The sequence below is a fragment of the Rutilus rutilus genome (genome assembly GCF_951802725.1).
Source record: "Rutilus rutilus genome assembly, chromosome: 3".
NCBI classification, from domain to species: domain Eukaryota; kingdom Metazoa; phylum Chordata; class Actinopteri; order Cypriniformes; family Leuciscidae; genus Rutilus; species Rutilus rutilus.
In genome coordinates this window covers 959,496-980,108 of record NC_140211.1, presented here as the reverse complement: position 1 = coordinate 980,108, position 20,613 = coordinate 959,496, and the positions used below count along the sequence as shown (strand labels likewise).

General features: G+C 41.9%; 2 protein-coding genes across 2 annotated transcripts in view; one reads left to right on the top strand and one right to left on the bottom strand.

Annotated features, from left to right (window-relative positions):
* Nucleotides 1-20,613, bottom strand: part of LOC311287874 (erythroid membrane-associated protein-like) — a gene marked incomplete at its 3' end in the record, with an annotated part of 177,103 nt that overhangs the window by 62,716 nt on the left and 93,774 nt on the right. The gene's annotated exons all lie outside the window — the stretch shown is intronic.
* LOC311287883 (uncharacterized protein) overlaps nt 13,059-20,613 on the top strand; it is a 57,678-nt gene continuing 50,123 nt past the window's right edge. Inside the window, exons 1-3 of the mRNA XM_084404995.1 lie at nt 13,059-13,287; nt 13,712-13,757; nt 14,515-14,618. Of these exons, the coding sequence (XP_084261121.1) occupies nt 13,729-13,757; nt 14,515-14,618 (133 nt within the window). The 5' untranslated portion in view covers nt 13,059-13,287; nt 13,712-13,728. The remainder of the gene's footprint in view (nt 13,288-13,711; nt 13,758-14,514; nt 14,619-20,613) is intronic.

Below are 20,613 nucleotides of genomic sequence, written 5' to 3'. Positions count from 1 at the left end.
AGGGCGCGTACTGGACAGAGCAGTGCCAAGGCTGGGTCTGCCTCCTCCAAGGGCAGCGCTTGCAGGTTCACTACCTGGTCTCGAAAGGGTGTGGTAGGAACCTTGGGCACATATCCAAGCCGGGGTCTCAGGATCACGTGAGAGTCAGCCGGCCCGAATTCCAGGCACGCTTCGTCAACCGAAAATGCCTGCAGGTCCCCTACCCTCTTGATGGAGGCCAATGCAACCAGGAGCGCTGTCTTCATTGACAGGAACTTAAGCTCCACTGATTGCAAAGGCTCAAATGGAGCACTCTGCAGGGCAGTTAGAACCACTGAGAGGTCCCAAGAGGGAACGAGGGGAGGACGAGGAGGATTTAGTCTCCTCGCTCCCCTCAGGAACCTGACGATCAGGTCGTGCTTTCCCAGAGACTTACCATCAACTGCTTCGTGATGTGCGGCAATGGCGGCAACATACACTTTCAGGGTGGAGGGAGACAGCCTTCGCTCCAACCCTTCTTGCAGGAAGGAAAGCACGACACTGATCGGGCATTTCGTGGGTTCTTGATGTTTAGAAGAACACCAGTTGACGAAGAGGTTCCACTTCAACGCATAGGCATGTCTCGTGGACGATGCTCTAGCGGAAGTGATGGTAGCCACCACCGCAGGTGGTAGGGTACTCAAACCTGCCTCGTCCCGTCCAGGAGCCACACGTGGAGGTTCCAAAGATCGGGACGAGGGTGCCATAAGGTGCCCCGTCCCTGAGAAAGGAGGTCCTTCCTCAGAGGAATTGGCCAGGGAGGTGCTGTCGCGAGGAGTACTAGTTCGGAGAACCAGGTCCGGTTGGGCCAATACGGGGCAACCAAAATGACCTGCTCCTCGTCCTCCCTGATCTTGCGCAAGGTCTGCGCAAGAAGGCTCACTGGGGGAAACGCATACTTGCGTAGGCCCCGCGGCCAGCTGTGCGCCAGTGCATCCGTGCCGAGCGTGCCCTCGGTCAGGGAATAAAACAGGTCGCAATGGGACGAGTCGTGGGAGGCAAACAGGTCTACCTGTGCGTCGCCGAACTGATCCCAAATCAGCTGAACCGTCCGGGGATGGAGTCGCCATTCTCCAGCGAGAGGCCGAACTCGAGACAGCTCGTCGGCCGCCTGGTTCAGGTGTCCCGGGATATAAATGGCTCGAAGCGACCTCAGATGCTTCTGACTCCATATGAGGAGGTGGCGAGCGAGTTGCGACATACGGCGGGAGCGTAGACCACCTTGATGGTTGATGTACGCTACTGTTGCGGTATTGTCTGATCGGACTAGTACGTGCTGACCCCTGAGCAGCGCATGGAAGCGGTGCAGGGCGAGACGTACAGCCAGCAACTCGAGGCAATTGACATGCCAAAGGCGCTGGGGTCCTGTCCAGGAGCCCGCGGCAGCATGACCATTGCACATGGCGCCCCAGCCCGTGTTGGAGGCATCTGTTGATACAACAACATGCCGGGAAACTCGTTCTAAGGGCACTCCGGCCCGTAGAAAACTGAGGTTCGCCCACGGGGTGAAGGTCTGACGGCAGGCTGGAGTCACTGGGACTTGGAGCGTGCCGTGTTGCCATGCCCACCTCGGGACTCGATCGCGAAGCCAAAGCTGAAGCGGTCTCATATGAAGCAATCCCAGCGGCGTTACTGCGGCTGCGGATGCCATATGCCCCAGGAGCCTCTGAAAAAGTTTCAGTGGAACCGCACTCTTGCCCTCGAACTGACGAAGACAAGTCAGCAGTGACTGCGCGCGCTCGCTCGTAAGCTGCGCGCACATGGCGACCGAGTCGATCTCCATACCGAGAAAAGAGATCCTCTGCACGGGGCAGAGTTTGCTCTTCTCCCAGTTGACCCGAAGGCCCAGACGAGCTAGGTGCCGGAGCACTAGGTCCCTGTGTTCGCAAACCTGGTCTCGAGAGTGAGCTAGGATCAGCCAGTCGTCGAGATAGTTCAGGATGCGAACCCCGTGTTCCCGGAGGGGAACAAGGGCTGCCTCGACGACCTTCGTAAAGACGCGAGGAGACAGGGCTAGCCCGAAAGGGAGAACCGCGTACTGGTATGCCTGCCCCTCGAAAGCAAACCGTAGAAACGGTCTGTGTCGAGGTAAAATGGAGACATGGAAGTAGGCGTCCTTCAGGTCGATCGCTGCAAACCAATCCTGCGGCCGCACACACTGGAGGATGTGTTTGGCCGTTAGCATCTTGAACGGCAGCCTGTGAAGGGAGCGGTTCAAGACGCGCAGGTCGAGGATTGGCCGTAACCCACCGGACTTCTTGGGTACAATGAAGTAAGGGCTGTAGAAGCCGGACTTCATTTCGGCTGGAGGGACAATCTCGATCGCACCCTTCGCCAGTAGGGTGGCGACCTCCGCTCTCATGACAGGGGCATTGCCACCGATCATAGTGAAGCGGACTCCCCTGAAGCGGGGAGGAGATCTCGCGAACTGAATCGCGTAGCCGAGCCTGATGGTTCTCGCGACCCAGCGGGACAGTCTGGGAAGCTCTAGCCAGGCCTCCAGAAAGTGCACCAGCGGGGTCATACGAACCACAGACGTACCGTCGGTGGGGCAGCGAGGCGGAATGACCGGCACCGGCAAGGGTGGCATAGCGGCCCTGTGCGGGGGCACGGTCATTAACCGCATCCTGCCAGAGGAGGCCAGGGGAGGGCGCGCGTCCCACGGGGGCGTGCTCTGGCAGGGGTCTGGCGACAGAGGGGGATGGGCGGCGCGTGCTGTCATCCCCCTCTGGGACAGAGGAGGGCGGCAGTGGCGGGACCCGAGGGTGGCGCGCACTGCGTCCCTCGGACTCTGTCGGCTCAGGATTGGGGAATTCAATTCTGTCTTCAACCACATCAAAGTACTGCTCGTCGTTGGACGAGCAGCGGGGAGTGGAGAACAAAAGATTCTCCCCCGGCCCTCCACCGGGGGAAGGAGTGGCCCTGCTACCAGCTCCTGGGACAGAATTGAAGCCAACCCTGAGCAGCCCGTCTCAGGAGCGCCGCTCGGCCTGGCGTTTAGCGGGCGGCGGGGCTGGAGAGGGCTGTGGCGCCTGCCTGCGGCTCCCTCCACAACGCGGCCCGGGTGAAGGTTGCTGCTGGGGCCGTGCGGGAGGGGCGGCCGCGGGAGGGCGCCCTCGGCGGCGAGCAGGCTGAGGATTCTGTGCCGACGGCTGAGCAGCGGAGCGTCGGGGCAGAATGTGCTTGATAGCCTCAGTCTGCTTCTGGGCGGTCGAGAACTGTTGGGCAAAATCCTCGACCGCACCGCCGAAAAGGCCGGCCTGGGATATGGGAGCATCAAGCAGACGAGTCCGCTCGGGCTCACACATATCAGCCAGGTTCAGCCAGAGATGTCTCTCCTGGACCACAGCTGTGGACATCACCAAACCCAGGGAGCCCTCATCAACGAGCCCTGGGTCTGTCCTGCCCTCGTGCATGTCACGAAGCATCTGGGCCTGGTAGACCTGCAGAATGGCCATGGCATGCAAAGAGGCAGCTGCCTGTCCCGCCGCACTGTAAGACTTCGCCACGAGAGTGGACGAGAATCCACAGGCTTTGGACGGGTGCTTAGGATCACCACGTGATGAAGCGCCTGCCGGACACAGCTGCATCGCGACAGAACGTTCAACCGTGGGAATCCCAGTGTACCCACAAGCATCAGCTCTATCGAGGGGAGGAAAGGCGGAGAAAGCCGACGAACGATCGCGGGAAGACATGGGAGCCTTCCAGGACCGCGTGACTTCCTCATGCACTTCCGGGAAGAATGGTATTGGGGTTGGGCGGCGACGAATGTCAGCGGCCGCTCCCAAAAACCAATCATCCAGCCGCGAGCGCACTGGATCGGGCGGCGGGGACCACTCGAGCCCAATGGCCGCGGCTGCCCGGGAAAGCATGGCAGTCAGCTCGGGATCAGACTCGGGCAATGCTGGCACGCCCGAGGGCGGCAACACAGCCGAATCCTCACTTCCCGAGGACTCATGCCCACCTTGTGATGCAGTGATCGACATTGCATCCTCCTGTGGAACGCCAAACGAAACGCGCGGGGCCTCCGTAGAGGGACCGGCGGTTTCGGTTTGCACGCTCGCGGGTACCAATGCTGAAGAGGGGTGTGTGGACCGTGGACGTATCGGCGGTTTGTCCCACACAGATACCCTCAGGTCACCCTGGCCACCAGCCGAAGTACAGCCTCTCGGGGAGACCGTAGATCGGGGTGTGGATGAGGGGACTCTCGCTCTGATGAGCTCATTGAGTCTCGACCGCAGCATGGAGATGGTCATGTTCCCGCAATGAGAACATGAATCATCCACAAACGCTGCTTCAGCGTGATCAACGCCCAAACACGCTAAGCAGAGATTGTGCCCATCAGGAGAAAATACATCGCGACCACAACCAGAAGTGCACGGGCGAGACATCTTTAAAAAGACGTGCCACATGCAATGCTCTTTTTGTGAGAGGAAAACTCCGCGGATGTTGAAGCGAACAGGGAGAAATCACACTAACTGTCAGATCACTGACAAGATCAGCAGGGAAGTGTGCACTCGCTGAAATCGCCGTCACACCAACACCGGAGAGCTCGCTCGTCTCGAAGGTAAGAGAAGACTAACTCAGAATCTTTGGCTTGCAGGAGTGGAGAAGTTCTCGGCTCCGAAGCGAAAGCATGTCTGCATTGTGCAGCGTACTTCCTTATATACCCCCTGCGGCGGGCGGAGTTACGCTATGCAAATTCCGCAGACCCATGGCATTTCATTGCCATTGGCTCGTTTTATATACTCGAAGGTGATAGGCTTCTAAGCGAAACCCCAATCGTCGTCATCCGACGTAACTCGGAGTGACCACGAAAGGGAACTGAAAATATAGGGAACTTATTAGTAATTAATAAAGAATTATCAAAAAATTCTGCAGGAATTACTTATAACCTGAAACAGTATTCTAGAGTGAAAATATAGGGAACCCATTAGTTATTAATAAAGAATTACCACATACTTCTGACTCAAATCAAACTTACTGTAAAAACAAAACAAAAAAACAAAACACTATTAATGTAATCATCTAAACCTTTGTAAAATACACGACAATAACTCATTTACATGATATCTTCCTTTATTTCAGATGAGAACATTTCTTAATACAGCATAAATTTGATTTCGTTTTAACATGTACAATACTGCCTACATTTAAACTCGTTTAACAAACATTTTAAACTCAAAAGTTAAACCTTTTAAAAGCAATTCAAGTGTGATCAGCCGGTCTCTGTTCTCCCATTTCCACAGTAGTGGCGCTGGATCTCTAGCGGGAGCTGAAACTGCTAACTTCAGACCGCCGCTGAAAGATGCAGTGACTCCATAACCTGCCCATACACAAGCAGTGCACAGCTCTGAGAACGTATTTAACATCTGAAGTAAATAGATTTAGTATCTTTAGAAATAAAATAGGGCCTAATTTGTTTTATGCAATAAGGGATCAGGCGTTTCCATCACGCAAAAAAAGACCGACTCGTTAGCTAGCTAGGCTAACTGACATCGCGTCCTTGTATGTTGCCTTGCATAAAATAAAATGATCAGATCACCAGATCGGCGGCGCTGAGAACTGTCCAGAAGAGGATGCAAACGCCCGCGCTCTTGATCACCAAATCACTGTAAATACCGCGATATTGCCGGAACTTGAATGGTGCAAAAGAAGTTTAAAATGTATAAGAACTAAGTATAATAATAAGGTGTAATGTACATTATAATACGTTTTGCTAATGAAATAAAAAGTTTGCGTATTTGCAGATCAATATATAGCCTATAGGTAAATGTCTGCACTTATCTTTCTTATTAGTGCTGAAGAATGACTCAAACTGTCTAGAAAAAAAACATTGATTAGGGCTTTTTACTTTTTAAGTACTTTAAAAATTAATTACCTTTCTTTGTACTTTAACTAAGGTAAATTTGAAAATGGCCTAATTATAATTTGACTGGAGTAATATTGTATTGGGGTCTCTGTAGTTTTACTCAAGCACTTGATTTGTGTCCTTCATCCACCGGTCCACTGCTAACCCGGATTATACTGTGTATGACTGTTCATTAGTAGTTACGTAAAATTGTTATTTTTCTTGAACCTTAATTAGTAGATAATTAATAGTAGTTCTTCAGGAGGTATGGCAGAATTCATTAGTTATTGATTAACTAACTGATACTTAACACAATCATAAAATTCTATTACATTCTGATTAGTTAACACATCTTCCTTAGTAGTTAACAGTAGTGACTTAAGTGTTAATAAAGCCTTACCGGTAACACTTTACGGTAAGGGTACATGAATTACCATGAATTATGTATTCATTCATGCATTAATATCTCATGAATCATCTTACCATCTTCTTTTATCCCTTCTGTGACCATGTGACTAAAACCCAGATGTGAGACATTCAAACTGACCAATCAGATAATTACACTTCCCCCACCGCACTAAAGGTGTATCGACTCCCAAAGTACACACATGTTGGCCTACAGAAACCCCTGTGCCTTTAGGAACTGCGAATGGTCCTTGTGGTGGAAAGAGGGGGTGGAAAACAGTCAAGCAAATATCTTGGTTAATTTCAAATATCTTGGATTATTATTATTTTTTTTATTTTTTTTTATTGGAGAAATATAAAGACTACAGATAGGTTTAACAAAATTTAAATCTGAAGATCCTCCGTCTTTTCCTTATGCATACAAAATCTAACAGGATATTATAGTTCCTTCTGCAGTTGTTAATTATATATATTCATATTTATACATATATTTGTACACACACGCATATATTCACTAACATGCCTATGCATGTACATGCCACCAACACACAAACAAATGCATATATTCCAACATACAGAAACTCTTAAAACAAAACTACTAGAACAACCCACCCCCCCCCTCTTCCCCACCCGCCCCTGAGAGTTTCGTCTGGAGTGCGGCCCAGACCTCCTCCTGAAGTGGTTTGAGCGATCGGATTCAAATCCGCCTCGAATGCGTTTCGGAGGGCATTTACACCTGGTCTTGTCCCGATCGGATAGCTATCCCATCTGAGAAAACGCATGAAGTGGCCAGGTGTAAACAGCCCCCATGACAAAAACATACGCACGAAAGCCGAAAACAAACGCTGGTTGGCCTCTCACGTCCAGATTTGAGGAAGTGGTGGGGGAAGTGACGTATGCCGTAAAGCAGTCGAATTTTGTAGTTCTTCTTGTGCTCAGGTTACTACCCGAACCCCGAAGTTACGCAGTGCCAGTAAAAGCGATACAGACCCCGTCAGGCTATGGCAGACGTGTCACTCAACCTATTGTAAGTCGATGTACCATCACAAGGGTCTTGGAAATATATTATGAAGGTTGAAAAGCTACACAGTGTTCCTTTAAACAAACAAACAAAAGATAAACAGCTACCAACATTGGAGTGGTCTTAGGTCCAACTCAAATTGAGTCAACATCCCTTTCCTCCAAGTCTCCTCCACCTAAATACCTGATGAAGGGTTCCCAAATTTTAGCAAACTGTTGTCTTTTATTCCTTAGATGGAGCCGTATACGTTCCAGATGAAGAGTATTTGTGAGTTCGTCAAGACAAAGCTGGAAAGAAGGCGGCAATTTGCTTTTCCAGAAAGTTAAAATAAGCTTTTTGGCCGTTAAAAGCCCATAAGAAAGAAATCGTTGTTGAGACTTGGACAAACAGAGCTCATGTCTTGAAACCCCAAACACAATTAAAAACTCTATCTGGTTCAATATATTGATTCGTGATTTCAGAGATGACATTGAAAATCTTGCACCAAAAGTTTTGAAGTCTGGGACATAATGCATAACTGTGAAGCAGGGTCGCATCCGCCGTCCTGAATCTGTCACACTTTGGAGAGACCCCTGGACATATTCTGGATAATTTTGTTTTAGAATACTGTAGTCTATGCAAGATTTTGAACTGGATGAGACAATGTCTGGAGTTCACAGAGCATCTATTAATCTCTTCCAGGCTGTCCGCCCATAACTCATCAGAAATCTCTGACCCTAACTCTTCCTCCCATAAACTCTTGATAGAAGATGTAGCGGGCAATTGGGAGGCCTGGAGGGTATTATAAATGCAGGAAATAATTTTCCCTTTACTGAAATAGTAATTAAGGCAGGTGTCCAGAGAAGAAGGGCTAATTGTAGAGAATCTGTTTAAGTAAGATTGTACATAGTTCCTGACTTGCAAGAACCTAAAAAAATTACTTCTTTGAAGTTTGTATTTCTCCCGAAAGTTTTCAAAGGAGACGGATGTACCATCTTGATACAGATCCCTTACTGCGTGAATTCCCGAATCTCTCCATTGCTGAAAACCTTTATCTAATATGGAGGGTATAAAAGAGGGATTGTCAGCTATGGGAACTGATAAAGGTAACGTCTCCACCCCAAAATGAGTTCTGATTTGTTTCCAAATACGAATCACACTGCTAATGACGGGGCTGCATCTGTAGATTTCTTTTTTACAGCTCGTTGGTGAAAGAATCACAGCACCAAGATCATAGGGGGTACATTCACCCTGTTCTAATCTGAGCCAGTCCAGGTGCCGCCCAGTAATAGCAGCAGAAGTCCGGAAAAGCAAGACCCCCCACCTTTCTGGGTTTGGAAAGATGTAGTTGTTTAATTCTATGGTTTTTATAATTCCAAATAAAGGGTGAGATTGTAGAATCAAGTTGCTTAAAAAAGGATTTGGAGAGAAATAAAGGGGTGTTTTGCAACAGATATAATAGTGGCGGGAGAAAAACTTTGATGGCATGTATTCTACCTATTAACGAGATAGGAAGAGTTCTCCAGAACTGAATATTTCTTTTCAATTTTTCAGACTGTCGCAGTGAGAAGTTCTTTGTCCTGTATCAACGCTAAAGGCCTAACCACTGCAGTCAACACCTTGGAGTATCCATGCTGTTAAATAAAGGTCTGTAGACAAGGGTTAGGGTTAGAGTTAGGGTTAACCTTAACCCTTATTTTCTAACCCAGCCCCGGTTTCACATTACTGGTGTGCATCTTGAGACAGAACAATGGCACTGACATATTTTAAGATAAGTCAGTGCAAGTTGCTTTCAGGTAAAACAGCTGAAATGTGGATTTTAGTCTGGGACTACAGGCGTAAGCCTTGCCTGTGAAACCCGGGGTATATGTTGCAACTTGTATAGAATTATGCCAATGTTAGCAAAGTGTTGTGTTGGACAGAGGATTAACCCTAAACCAACAGGTTGTGTAACAGTGCCACACAGGGTGAAAAGCAAGACATTATTAGGCATAAGAGTGTTTCTAAAGGAAAGGAAGGTCAATAATTTGTTAAAGTGCAAAAGGGTCATTATGGGTCACATGGATGCAGCTAATGTCAGCAGAGTATACCAATCCATTAGTTTTTCATATAGGTCTACATACAGAATTTTATATGAATACATATGCAGTGTTTGCTCTGTTAAAGGTACAATATGTAAGAATTTTGCATTAAAATATCCCAAAATCTCAAGGCCAGTGTTATATATTTTGTTAAGTTGATTACTTACAATATCCCAAATGTTTCCAACTATTTTTAAATCGTGAGAAAATTGCGATTTTAACCAAGGAAACGGGGCGTTAGAGCAGGGGGGAGCTGGGAGTCGCCAGTCAATTGCGTCACATCCGCTGTGACGAAGGACGACCTTTTTCAGGCAGATAAAACTGGGAATCAGGAGCGTAACTGCACTCTGCGGCTCGCGGGAGCAGACAGTTTAAGTTTCAGTTTCGGAAACGTTTGGAAGATAGCGCTGGCGTCAAAAGACTGTGCAGTTTATATTTATATTTATATAGATAGTCTAAGATAGTGTTGCTGTACTTATTTACAAGTTCCAAGTACTGTGTGCGTGCAACTACCAGTAAGTATACTGAAGTTTGTTGTTGTTTTTACCTCACATTAATGTCGTGACATGTTGCTGCTTGTTATCGTATAATGGCGGAGCTTCGCACTGCTCGTGTGTTTAATTGAGAACGCTGTTAATTAATGGAGGTGTTGCTCTGCAAGCCTTACATGTCTCAATTGAAATAATGTTTGTTGTTATTGCACAATGTGTAACGTTGTTTATTTAAGGAGTAATTCTGTAGCTCATAATTATTATATGTTCAGCTGAATTTAGTGTGTTGTATATTGTTGCAGTTAATGTGCAGCAAATTAATCTTTGAACAGGGATATAGTGTACTACTAAATTTATAAGTATGTAGGTGCTTAGTAATAAGCATTTATTATAACACAGCATTTAAGTCATACATAACAAAACTATAATTTAATCTCTTGATTGTGTTTGTTTTATTATATACCTGCTAGGCATGTAATAACTATTTGACATTTATATAGAGAGTCTACATTTACTGATTTATGCCTGTATCTCTGTTTCAGAACCACACACATTTCAATAAAACACCTAAACGGAACATCTTGTCTGCATTCTAATCGATGCCCCCTGGTGGTCACAACCTTTTAAAGACCAGTCAAATTATACAGTCCAATCACCAAAACATCCGCGTTACCCTCGGTTTCCGCTCGTACTGCGTGGAGTCCTGTACAAATGCGGAAGTTGTAGTTGTAGCGTCTATCAAGCAACAGACGTTAGCTTGTTTCGTGCAGTCGTTATGGAACACAATTTTTCTTTACCGATTGCAGCTGGTTCTGTCGACAAAGCTGCTTAATTTTATATTTTCCAAATGTAGCATTCGGTAATAGTTATGTTTATGTAAGGGAAGTATTATTGCTTTAGATTTGTGTTTAGTTTATTGACATTGTTTATCACGTCTGGTGTTTATGGCCATGTAAATAAATATAGCATGTGTTATACATAAAGATTAATCAGTATTTTGGCAAATGATGTGGGTATGTTCGAATGTACTTTTACAACAATTGTTTAGAACACGTAAAACTGCGCCGCGTTATCACAACAATGAATTCCACATACAGTAACATCAGTGATAACCAATTTAGTATTAAACCGTACTTTTCTTGCGGTTAATTCATTTTAATGAAATAAAAGTGTGATGAGGTTCAAGAGTCAGGAAGGAAGAAGACAGGGGTCGGCGTGACTGGGACTCGTACTTTATTAAAATAAAGCAAAACAAACAAAAGTCGCGCACAACGCGCATTCACCGTGGCAACCGCGACGGCACAAAACAGTTCAATATGAGAGCTCGGATCCACCGGTTTTCTTTCTCTGCGTCTAATTCTCTCTCCAGTCTCTCTCTCGTTCCAGCGCGCGGCTTATAAGCGGTCTCTCCACACCGATCACAGCAATAAGACACAGGTGTTCGTCATTTGCACTTGACCTACTTGCGGGACGCTCGTCTCTTCTCTCTCCCATTACAGACCGCGCTGAACCACGCCCCCCTCGCCACAAAAAGCATGTCATTATAAAAATAGAACTTAGCCTCATCCATGAACATGATTTTTCGATTCCCGTCTGACTGATTTACGTCCAAGGTGGAGTTTAAAACGACAGTTTCCATCATTCCACGCTCCTTCACATCGTCATCAAGCTACGCCGTTGTTGTTGTTTGGAATGTAGCGCCCTCTAGAGGCAAGAAATTCTTGCATATTGTACCTTTAAAGGGACACTCCACCCATTTGCATTAAGCTTTGCATTGTTAGAAACCCAGTCATACTATTGAATGGTCGTGCAACACTCTCTCATTTTCCCCTGAGACGGGAGAAATCCGTTATTTACCTCTTACACTTCCTCCTACAATGACACAAAAATCGTCATTTTGCGTCATTGTAGGAGGATGTGTAAGAGGGGGGGATTTCTGTTGAGACCACAGACACTCGTTCTTCATCTTTCCCAGGGGGCGGGACCCGCTCACGCTACAGACCTATTACAGATCAGTGGGTGGGACTTTACTCTCTGAAACTGAAAGCAATATCCTCCATCTTGTTGGAAGCTAAGCTAACTGGCGCTGTGGAGACAGATGTAAAGTTATGACAATAGCGGAGGAGAGTGCTCAATATGATATAGAAGAAGAGGATTTCGGAAGTCTGATGCTTGAATCAGGTGTTTGTGGCTACCTTTACAAGCCGCATTACAGCGAAGAGCAGCCGAGGCAGAAGACCTGCCTGCCGCGGACGAGGAGCCCGGACTGGCTCGAGTTAGGGCGGACTGGTGGCGCCGGTGATCTCACTATGCAACTACGAACCGCTACGAACACAGAGATAGAGTCCGTCTGCGGCAAAGAATTTCAACTATGACAATTTCTCCTGGACGAAATCTCTGAATCAGACGAGGACACGGACGTTTGTGTTGAGAACTATCCTAGTTTCGCACCGCATATGTTCTGACTGAACATCCAGGTACCATGCAATAATTCACCTTTTCGAAAGAAATACAAACGAGGAGTAATGAGTTCGCCAACTAACTAGACATTTTGTGTGAATGTGAAATGAATTTCAAGCTCTGGTGGTAGCTAGCCTTGTAGACGGAAGAGTGATTTCTCTTATAGGCAGATATGCGCTTTCTGGATTAGTGGGAGTGGCTTGCGGAGCTGTGCAATGTGGTGCATTGTGGGAGTTGTTGTCTTTCATACAAATGCGTCCTGAAGTTATTTTTTGTCCTTCCTCGGTCACGAAGTCACCAAATTCAAAATTTATTTTATATTTCAACTACATATATGACCCACTTTAAATAAAAAACAATGTTCAAATGGGTGGAATGCCCCTTTAAATATAATCTGTTTGCTCTGTTAAATTGCTGTTTAGCAGAGCAGTGGTAAATATATGTTGTTATATATGGTATATAAGTTATTTTAAGTAAAAATTGTAATCATACACTGCAATGAAAACACCATTTAACCAATTGAATAAATATACCAGCCAGCTTACAAATACAGCTAAATAAATAGTACATGTATATTTTTTCCTGTTTTTTCTTTTAAAACATCATCTTTTCTTGTAATTGCAATGTTACCACACTATTGGCTGTCTCTCCGAGTTGTTTTGAGTATGATTGGTTATTCAGACTGTCATCCAGGAATCTGGCCAATGACAACTCTGCGCGCCTTTTACTGGTCAAGCTTGAATACGTCTGTTGGAGTGAGTGGGTCAGTGTGTGTGTGTGTGTGTGTGTTGCTGCTCGGGATCTTCAGTACTAGCATACGACGGTTCTGTGGCTTTTACATTGTTTAAAACATGGATTATTTTACATCGGACTTCTACATTTTTATTTTGAGCGAGTTGCGGGATGTAAATGAAGAACAAACAAGGAATATGGACAACGCATTTTAACAACGTGTAACGGACATATTGCAGTCTGCGGAAGGTAAACAACTTTTTATTTTATAAAAACAATTCTGCTATATCAAAATATAGTGTGTTAAATTGAGAATCTAAACGCGATTAGAGCATTATGTATTAGGCTAATGTTACTGTATGTGTTGCTAGCATGTGTAAATATTGTCAGCTAAGGAGCTTTAGAATGATTGAGAACATTGTCTCTTTATACAGAGAGGAACTGGAAGCACACCCTTTGACTCTAGAATAATAAGTTATGCTAACTAGGCTTTTGAATAGTTGTTGATCGCGGGATATAACGTTAGGCCTAACGTTACCGATCAGTCATCATAATATGTTTGGGATTTGGTGAGTAAAATTTTGCAAGCTTTCGCAAATGTCTGTGTTAGTAAAATGCTAATATACAAATAGCTAATATTGCTGTGTATGTGTATGTTTCCCTCATGATCCAGGAATTTTGGAAATAAATATGATCCAGCCACATGATCTTCAGATGCGGTGAGTATTGTTATATTAAACTACACGTGAGACTGGAATGAAGTTGGCTTGAGTGAGTTGGACGTTCGATATTCGCATATTTAGGGACGTCTCAAAATTACATGCGACATTGGTATAAACGTTTCTAACTTCAATAGCATTTGAAGACAATGACTTACAGTCAACCAACTGTACACTGTTCACCCAGGTGTCAGGTATGATGCACACCTTTTAGATTTTTGATATTTATGACAATAAACTGCTAAATCATATGCAAATATTGTTATGTATTTCACTAAAACCAACTGTACATTGTTCACCCAGGTGTCAGATATGATGCACACCTTTTAGATTTTTGATATTTATGACAATAAACTGCTAAATCTTATGCAAATATTGTTATGTATTTCACTAAAACCAACTGTACATTGTTCACCCAGGTGTCAGATATGATGCACACCTTTTAGATTTTTGATATTTATGACAATAAACTGCTAAATCTTATGCAAATATTGTTATGTATTTCACTAAAACCAACTTTACATTGTTCACCCAGGTGTCAGATATGATGCACACCTTTTAGATTTTTGATATTTATGACAATAAACTGCTAAATCATATGCAAATATTCCTATGTATTTCACTAAAACCAACTGTACATTGTTCACTCAGGTGTCAGATATGATGCACACCTTTTAGATTTTTGATATTTATGACAATAAACTTTCATTTTCAGTTCATGAGTTTCTCACATTTCTGCATTTTCTCATTCTGACAGCATCAAATCCAGCCAATCAGCAGACGGCTCCGCCCCCAAACCAGCCCAAAAGAAGAAGAGCAAGACATCAGGAGTCATGAAGAAGGAGGACAGTCTTTGGACAGGTATCTCAAACATCTCAAACATCACTGTATATCAGGTGTCATTCCTTCCTGCGGTTGAGTCTGGAGTTTATATTCAGACTGCTGGTCTTTAGTGTCGAGATCAAGTTCTGTTCATCACACAGAAGTATCATATAACTTCAGAACACTTAGAATAAAGCACACAAGTCATGAGCACTACTCTTATGATAAGTTCACAGTGTTTTTTTAAATATAATTTTAAAGCTCAACCGTGTCCGTTCTGAACATCTCCTCCTGTGTTTGCCTGAGGAAAGAAAGTCTTACAGAAGAGCAGTGACTGTAGTCCCGACCGTAAGGAACCACAACTGTGATTAATGGAGAAAGAAAGAGAACTTCTAAATTCATTTCACATTTAAGAGGTTTACAGCAGTGGCCCCAAAAGCATTGGTGCATCGAGTGTGTGTTTCTGCGTGTCTCACGAACATCTCTTTACTTCATCATGTCTGAAGCCTCAGTGTGTTTGAATCAGATGTGCTCTGGTGATTTTTCTCCTCAAGATCTCATTTATGAAGAAAAAACACAAGTATTTTGATTATTTATTTATTGTGTCTTTTATTAAAATGACAAAAAATCAATCAAAGTGTACTTCAATATCATTTACAATATAGGTTATAAAAGAAATGTATTATAAAGTCCCCAAAGTACAGTGTCCATCTATTGAAAATATCTTACGATATCAAATTTAATTTTATATTAAATTTGCTGGGATTTCATTAGTTTTTAAGATCAAGATCACTAAAGTCACCGAACTGACAAACAGAAGGCTTGAAAGAGCAGCTTTAGTGTGTGTGTGTGTGTGTGTGTGTGTGTGTGTGTGTGTGTGTGTGTGTGTGTACTTGTCTACCTATCTAAGTGGGGACCTTGGTGTCGTTACACACTCACCAACAGGGGACCGTCGAGCCAAGTGGGGACTTTTTTCAAGTCCCCTGGTGGTCATGCTTTAAAACATGTTCAAATTAGCTAAAACACGCTCTGGTGAATTTTTTTCATTTTTGACCAAGTGGGGACCTACATGTGTGTGTGTGTTTAAGTCCATACTCAGCAGCGCTCCTGTAGGCTGGGGCAGGAACTGCAGTGGCCCATTAACACACGTCGTTCACACTTCTCTATTGTCTGAATGGGTTGCTGTCCTAGAGAGGCTCTGAGACTGTAGAGCTGATGTTTAACTGGCGGCTTAGTTCAGGAGCTTTATAATAACTACACGCTATTATTCATTAGTTAAGCATTAGTAAACAGTTAATTAATTTATAAAGAATTAATATACATTAATAAGCAGTTTATAAATACAGCTATAAATGCTTTGTTCCTGTTTTAAAAGCATATCAAAAATGTGTTTAATAATTGTATTTTCATACTTTTTTAATGATCAATTTATCATTTCTAAATGAAGTATAGCATAATTTACAAAGCAGTTATTTAGGAGTTGTCAGTGGTTCATAAGATCACCTACAAAGTGTGAGTAAATGATTAAACTATTTAAATGTGCATTCATACATATTTATTATTCAGACATATAGTAATAGTTCCTTAGTGTGTTTATAAATGGTTTATTAACATGTATTTCTACTGTAATGCAGGTAGTTATAAAGCATTTAGTAGTGGTAAGTTCACTATTTTTTGTGAGCTCATCTAAAGTGAGGACTAGTTATGCCTTGTAAAACATTTATAAAGGAGATTTAAAGGCTGTTAATATTTCTATGTTCTCTATCGCTGTGTTGTGTTTGTTTCCCTTTTCTGTTTAGAAGAAAACTGAGTCTTTAAATCTCCTTTATAAATTATTTACAGGGCATAACTAGTCCTCACTTCAGATGAGCTCACAAAATAGTGAACTGACCACTACTAAATGCTTTATAACTACCTGAATCTACTACATTTACTTACACTTTCTAAGTGATCTTTTTAATCACTGACAACACCTAAATAACTGGTTTAAAATAACGCTATACTGCATTTAGAAATGATAAATTGATCATTAATAAAGTATGAAAATAAAATGATTAAACACATTATAGATATGCTTCTAAATCAATAATACAACATTTAAAGCTGTATTTATAAACTGGTTATTAATGTCTGCTTTATTATTTAACTGTTTATTGATTAACTAATGATTAATAGGATGCAGTTATTATAAAGGGTTACCATATATATTATATTATTCATAATATAGCTTCAAATATGCATTTTTTTATTAAAAAAAAAATATATATATATATGACGAGGGGATCTGCAACTCAATGTTATAATTATAATGCAATTATTATTATAATATAATTAAGATATTAATAATGCGACTGATAGTATTGGCTGCCTATTAAATAAAACATAATTTCTACTCTAAAAAAAATCAACAGACATGTCCTTATTTTTTTCTGTTTCCTTTGTTTCTAGGATGTTGATGTACAGAGGTAGTCAGTGTTTGAAATATTGCTCAATTTAAATGCAACCAAAAATGTGTCGCTCGTTACCATCCAACAGTGGACCCTTCTTTAAGATCAAATTCAAAACTTTTGAGTTGACTTGCTGCATCTGGTCATTTTGAAGAAACAAAAATGAAATACAATTTTTTTTCATAATATAACTTCAAATATGCAAAAAAAACTTAAACATGCCAAGATGGAATCTCAACTCTGAACGATCTCTACCTATACAACAGTGGACTCACAATAGCCTGCAATAGAACTGTGTGTGTGTGAACAGTTAAGTCTGTCTTTATTTTGTAACTATAAGTATATATATATATATATATATAGGCCTTCATAGATACTTTGTATGCTTGGTTATGCAGTCCCTACCAATTTACTTGCCATTGTTATGTGCCACTGCACACACACACACATGTCTATATTACTAACAGACCAATGTCGCTCTACACTGACCAAGTGAGGACTTTGTGAACGATCTCTACCTATACAAGTGGGGACTCTGCAATGGAGCTGTGTGTGTGTGAACAGTGAAGTGAACTGGCAGTGAAGTCTGCCTTCATTATGTAACTATATATATATATAAAAAAATATATATAACCCATCAGTTATATTAATAAAAAAGACCATTTAAATCTACAACAAGGTAAAAAATACAGACGGGCCGGCGGCAACAGTTCAAAAGCAGAGGCGATAATATCCTCTTATCATTCATAATATTCTTTTTCTTATTTAACGCTCTCTCTTTATAGATACTTTCCAAGCTTGGTTATGCAGTCCCTAACAATTTACTTGTTACTAATTTTCTTAATAATTTCTTCTGTAACTCAGCAGCAGTTCCATACCAACAAATAATACAGAATATCATAACACTTTCAATGAAAGCACTATAAAACATCATAAGCTTTATGATGTGGACATTACAGCAAAGTTATTGCTTTAAGAAGTTCATTCTCTGTTGTGGCCGATTAAATAAAACATAATTTCTACTCTAATAAAATCAATAGATGCCATTTTTTTCTGTTTCCTTTGTTTCTAGGATGTTGATGTACAGAGATAGTCAGTGTTTGAAATATTGCTCAATTTAAATGCAACCAAAAATGTGTCGCTCGTTACCATCCAACAGTGGACCCTTCTTTAAGATCAAATTCAAAACCTTTGAGTTGACTTGCTGCATCTTGTCATTTTAAAGAAACAAAAATGAAATACAATTTTTTTTTCATAATATAACTTCAAACATGCAAAAAAAAAAAAAACTTAAACATGCCAAGATGGAATCTCAACTCTGAACAATCTCTACCTATAACACAGTGGACTCACAATAGCCTGCAATGGAACTGTGTGTGTGTAAACAGTTAAGTCCGTCTTTATTTTGTAACTATAAGTATATATATATATATATCATAGATACTTTGTATGCTTGGTTATGCAGTCCCTAACAGTTTACTTGCCATTGTTATGTGCCATTGCACACACACACACATGTCTATATTACTAACAGACCAATGTCGCTCTACACTGACCAAGTGAGGACTTTGTGAACGATCTCTACCTATACAAGTGGGGACTCTGCAATGGAGCTGTGTGTGTGTGAACAGTGAAGTCTGCCTTCATTATGTAACTATATATATATATATGTAGTATATTATATAGTATATTATATATTATGCCTTTTTTCATTCATAATATATATTTTTTTTATTTAATGCTTATTTTCTCTCTTCATAGATACTTTCTGCTTGGTTATGCAGTCCCTTTAGGGTTTATGGGATTAATCAAACAGAAATAGCTCTTTAAGGTAACAATTTCAGGTGACCTATATTTAGTATAGTGTAAAGCATACTTTATACAGTGAATAATGATTTTATTAATTTAAAATGAACTTCGCGTCCCCAGTTGGATGGTATAGAACGATACTTGTTTGGCTGCTTTGTACATTTCTTGCCATCACAAACACACTGTAAAGATTTTGGAGATCAATCTCAAAATGTTACGTAGACTTGCTGCACTGAACATTTTTAGTTGGTTCAGTTGAAATATATGAAGTAGGGATGTTCATTTAACATTTTGTTTTCTGACTGAAAGCTGATTCTTGTTAACCAGTCATCATCAGTTAACTGACATGATTTGAAGGTTAGATTAGAATTAAATGGAATTAGAATAGATAATAGTCTGTGACTGATTCAAATACCTCAAACATGTAGATTTACATGTGCAAATAGCAGCATAAACAACAGAACATGAGGATTCACACACCGTCACATCAAGCACCCGCAGTGCTTCTGTGAACACAGTAAACCAGAATAAAACTGTATATATAACTGTATAATAAATAGGCCAACTTAAATGAACAATTAACAAAACTAAAGTGCAATAAATAATAAACGCTTTAGGGTCTGTTTACATGACATAATTTTCAACTGAAAACAGAAAACGTTTTGGCCGTTCATTTCAACGAAAATGCCATTTTGGGGGCCTGACAATGCAAGCTTTTGAAAACGATGCCTTTCCCATCTGCGTAAACAACATAAATGGGAATTTGTGAAATTGGTACGTCATTCCAACCCTGTCACACTAAATGCATCTCTATAGCACACATTGTGTTTATTGTGCAATTTATACACAGAAAGGAGTTTATGTGTGCATATGATATGCATGGGTGGGTTTAGGGTAGATTTAGTAGTGGTGTGTAATATGTAATATGTATTATATGTTTGGTTAGGATTAGTGTTGTAGGGTGTGTGTGTATTACATGCAATAAAGTGCGTATCATATGCATGTAAAAAACTAATTTTCGCGTAAAACATTGCACGATAAACAATGCATGCTATAGAGATGCATTTTCATGAGATCAGACTGGGCATCCACAAGTATATAACATGTTCACATGCATACTTATCATTAGGTGTTCACATTTTCATAAATATTCGCCGTTTTTTTTTTTTTTTTTTTTGACAAGGCGAACTACTGGCCTGGCTTGCATAATACAGCCCTTTTAGTGTTTATAGGGTTTGTTTTTAAACAATGTTATAGTTGTATTTAACAATATTTTACATTTTCACGCACTTGTGTAGTGTATTACTTTGGTTTGAAAATTACTTGCATTATCTTTTTAACTGTTAAATTCTCATTAATTTCTCTTTCATTATGCTTAGATGAGGTTAAATCTTGGCTTGCTCAAAACGTTTTGTCTTTAAATGAAGACAAAGAGGTGATAGTTTTCGCCCCACTGATCATTTTAAGACCCCCAGCATCGATTTGAGGAGCTTATCTGCATTTATATCTACACATGTGCGGAATATGGGGTGTGCTTTTAGATGGGCCTTTACAATTTGACAAACAAATATCTTCGGTAATTGGATCTAGTTTCTATCATCTTTGCTTTTATCTAAAATTAAAGACTTCCTAACTGACAAAACTGAATAGAGCAGAAATGTCTCTTAAAGGTAACAATTGCAGGTCACCACACAAGTTAAACTGTACATGATCTAGACTCTAGATAAATAAAATGCGACCGCAGCAGTAAGTCAGGGGAATGCTTATATTTCTTCCTT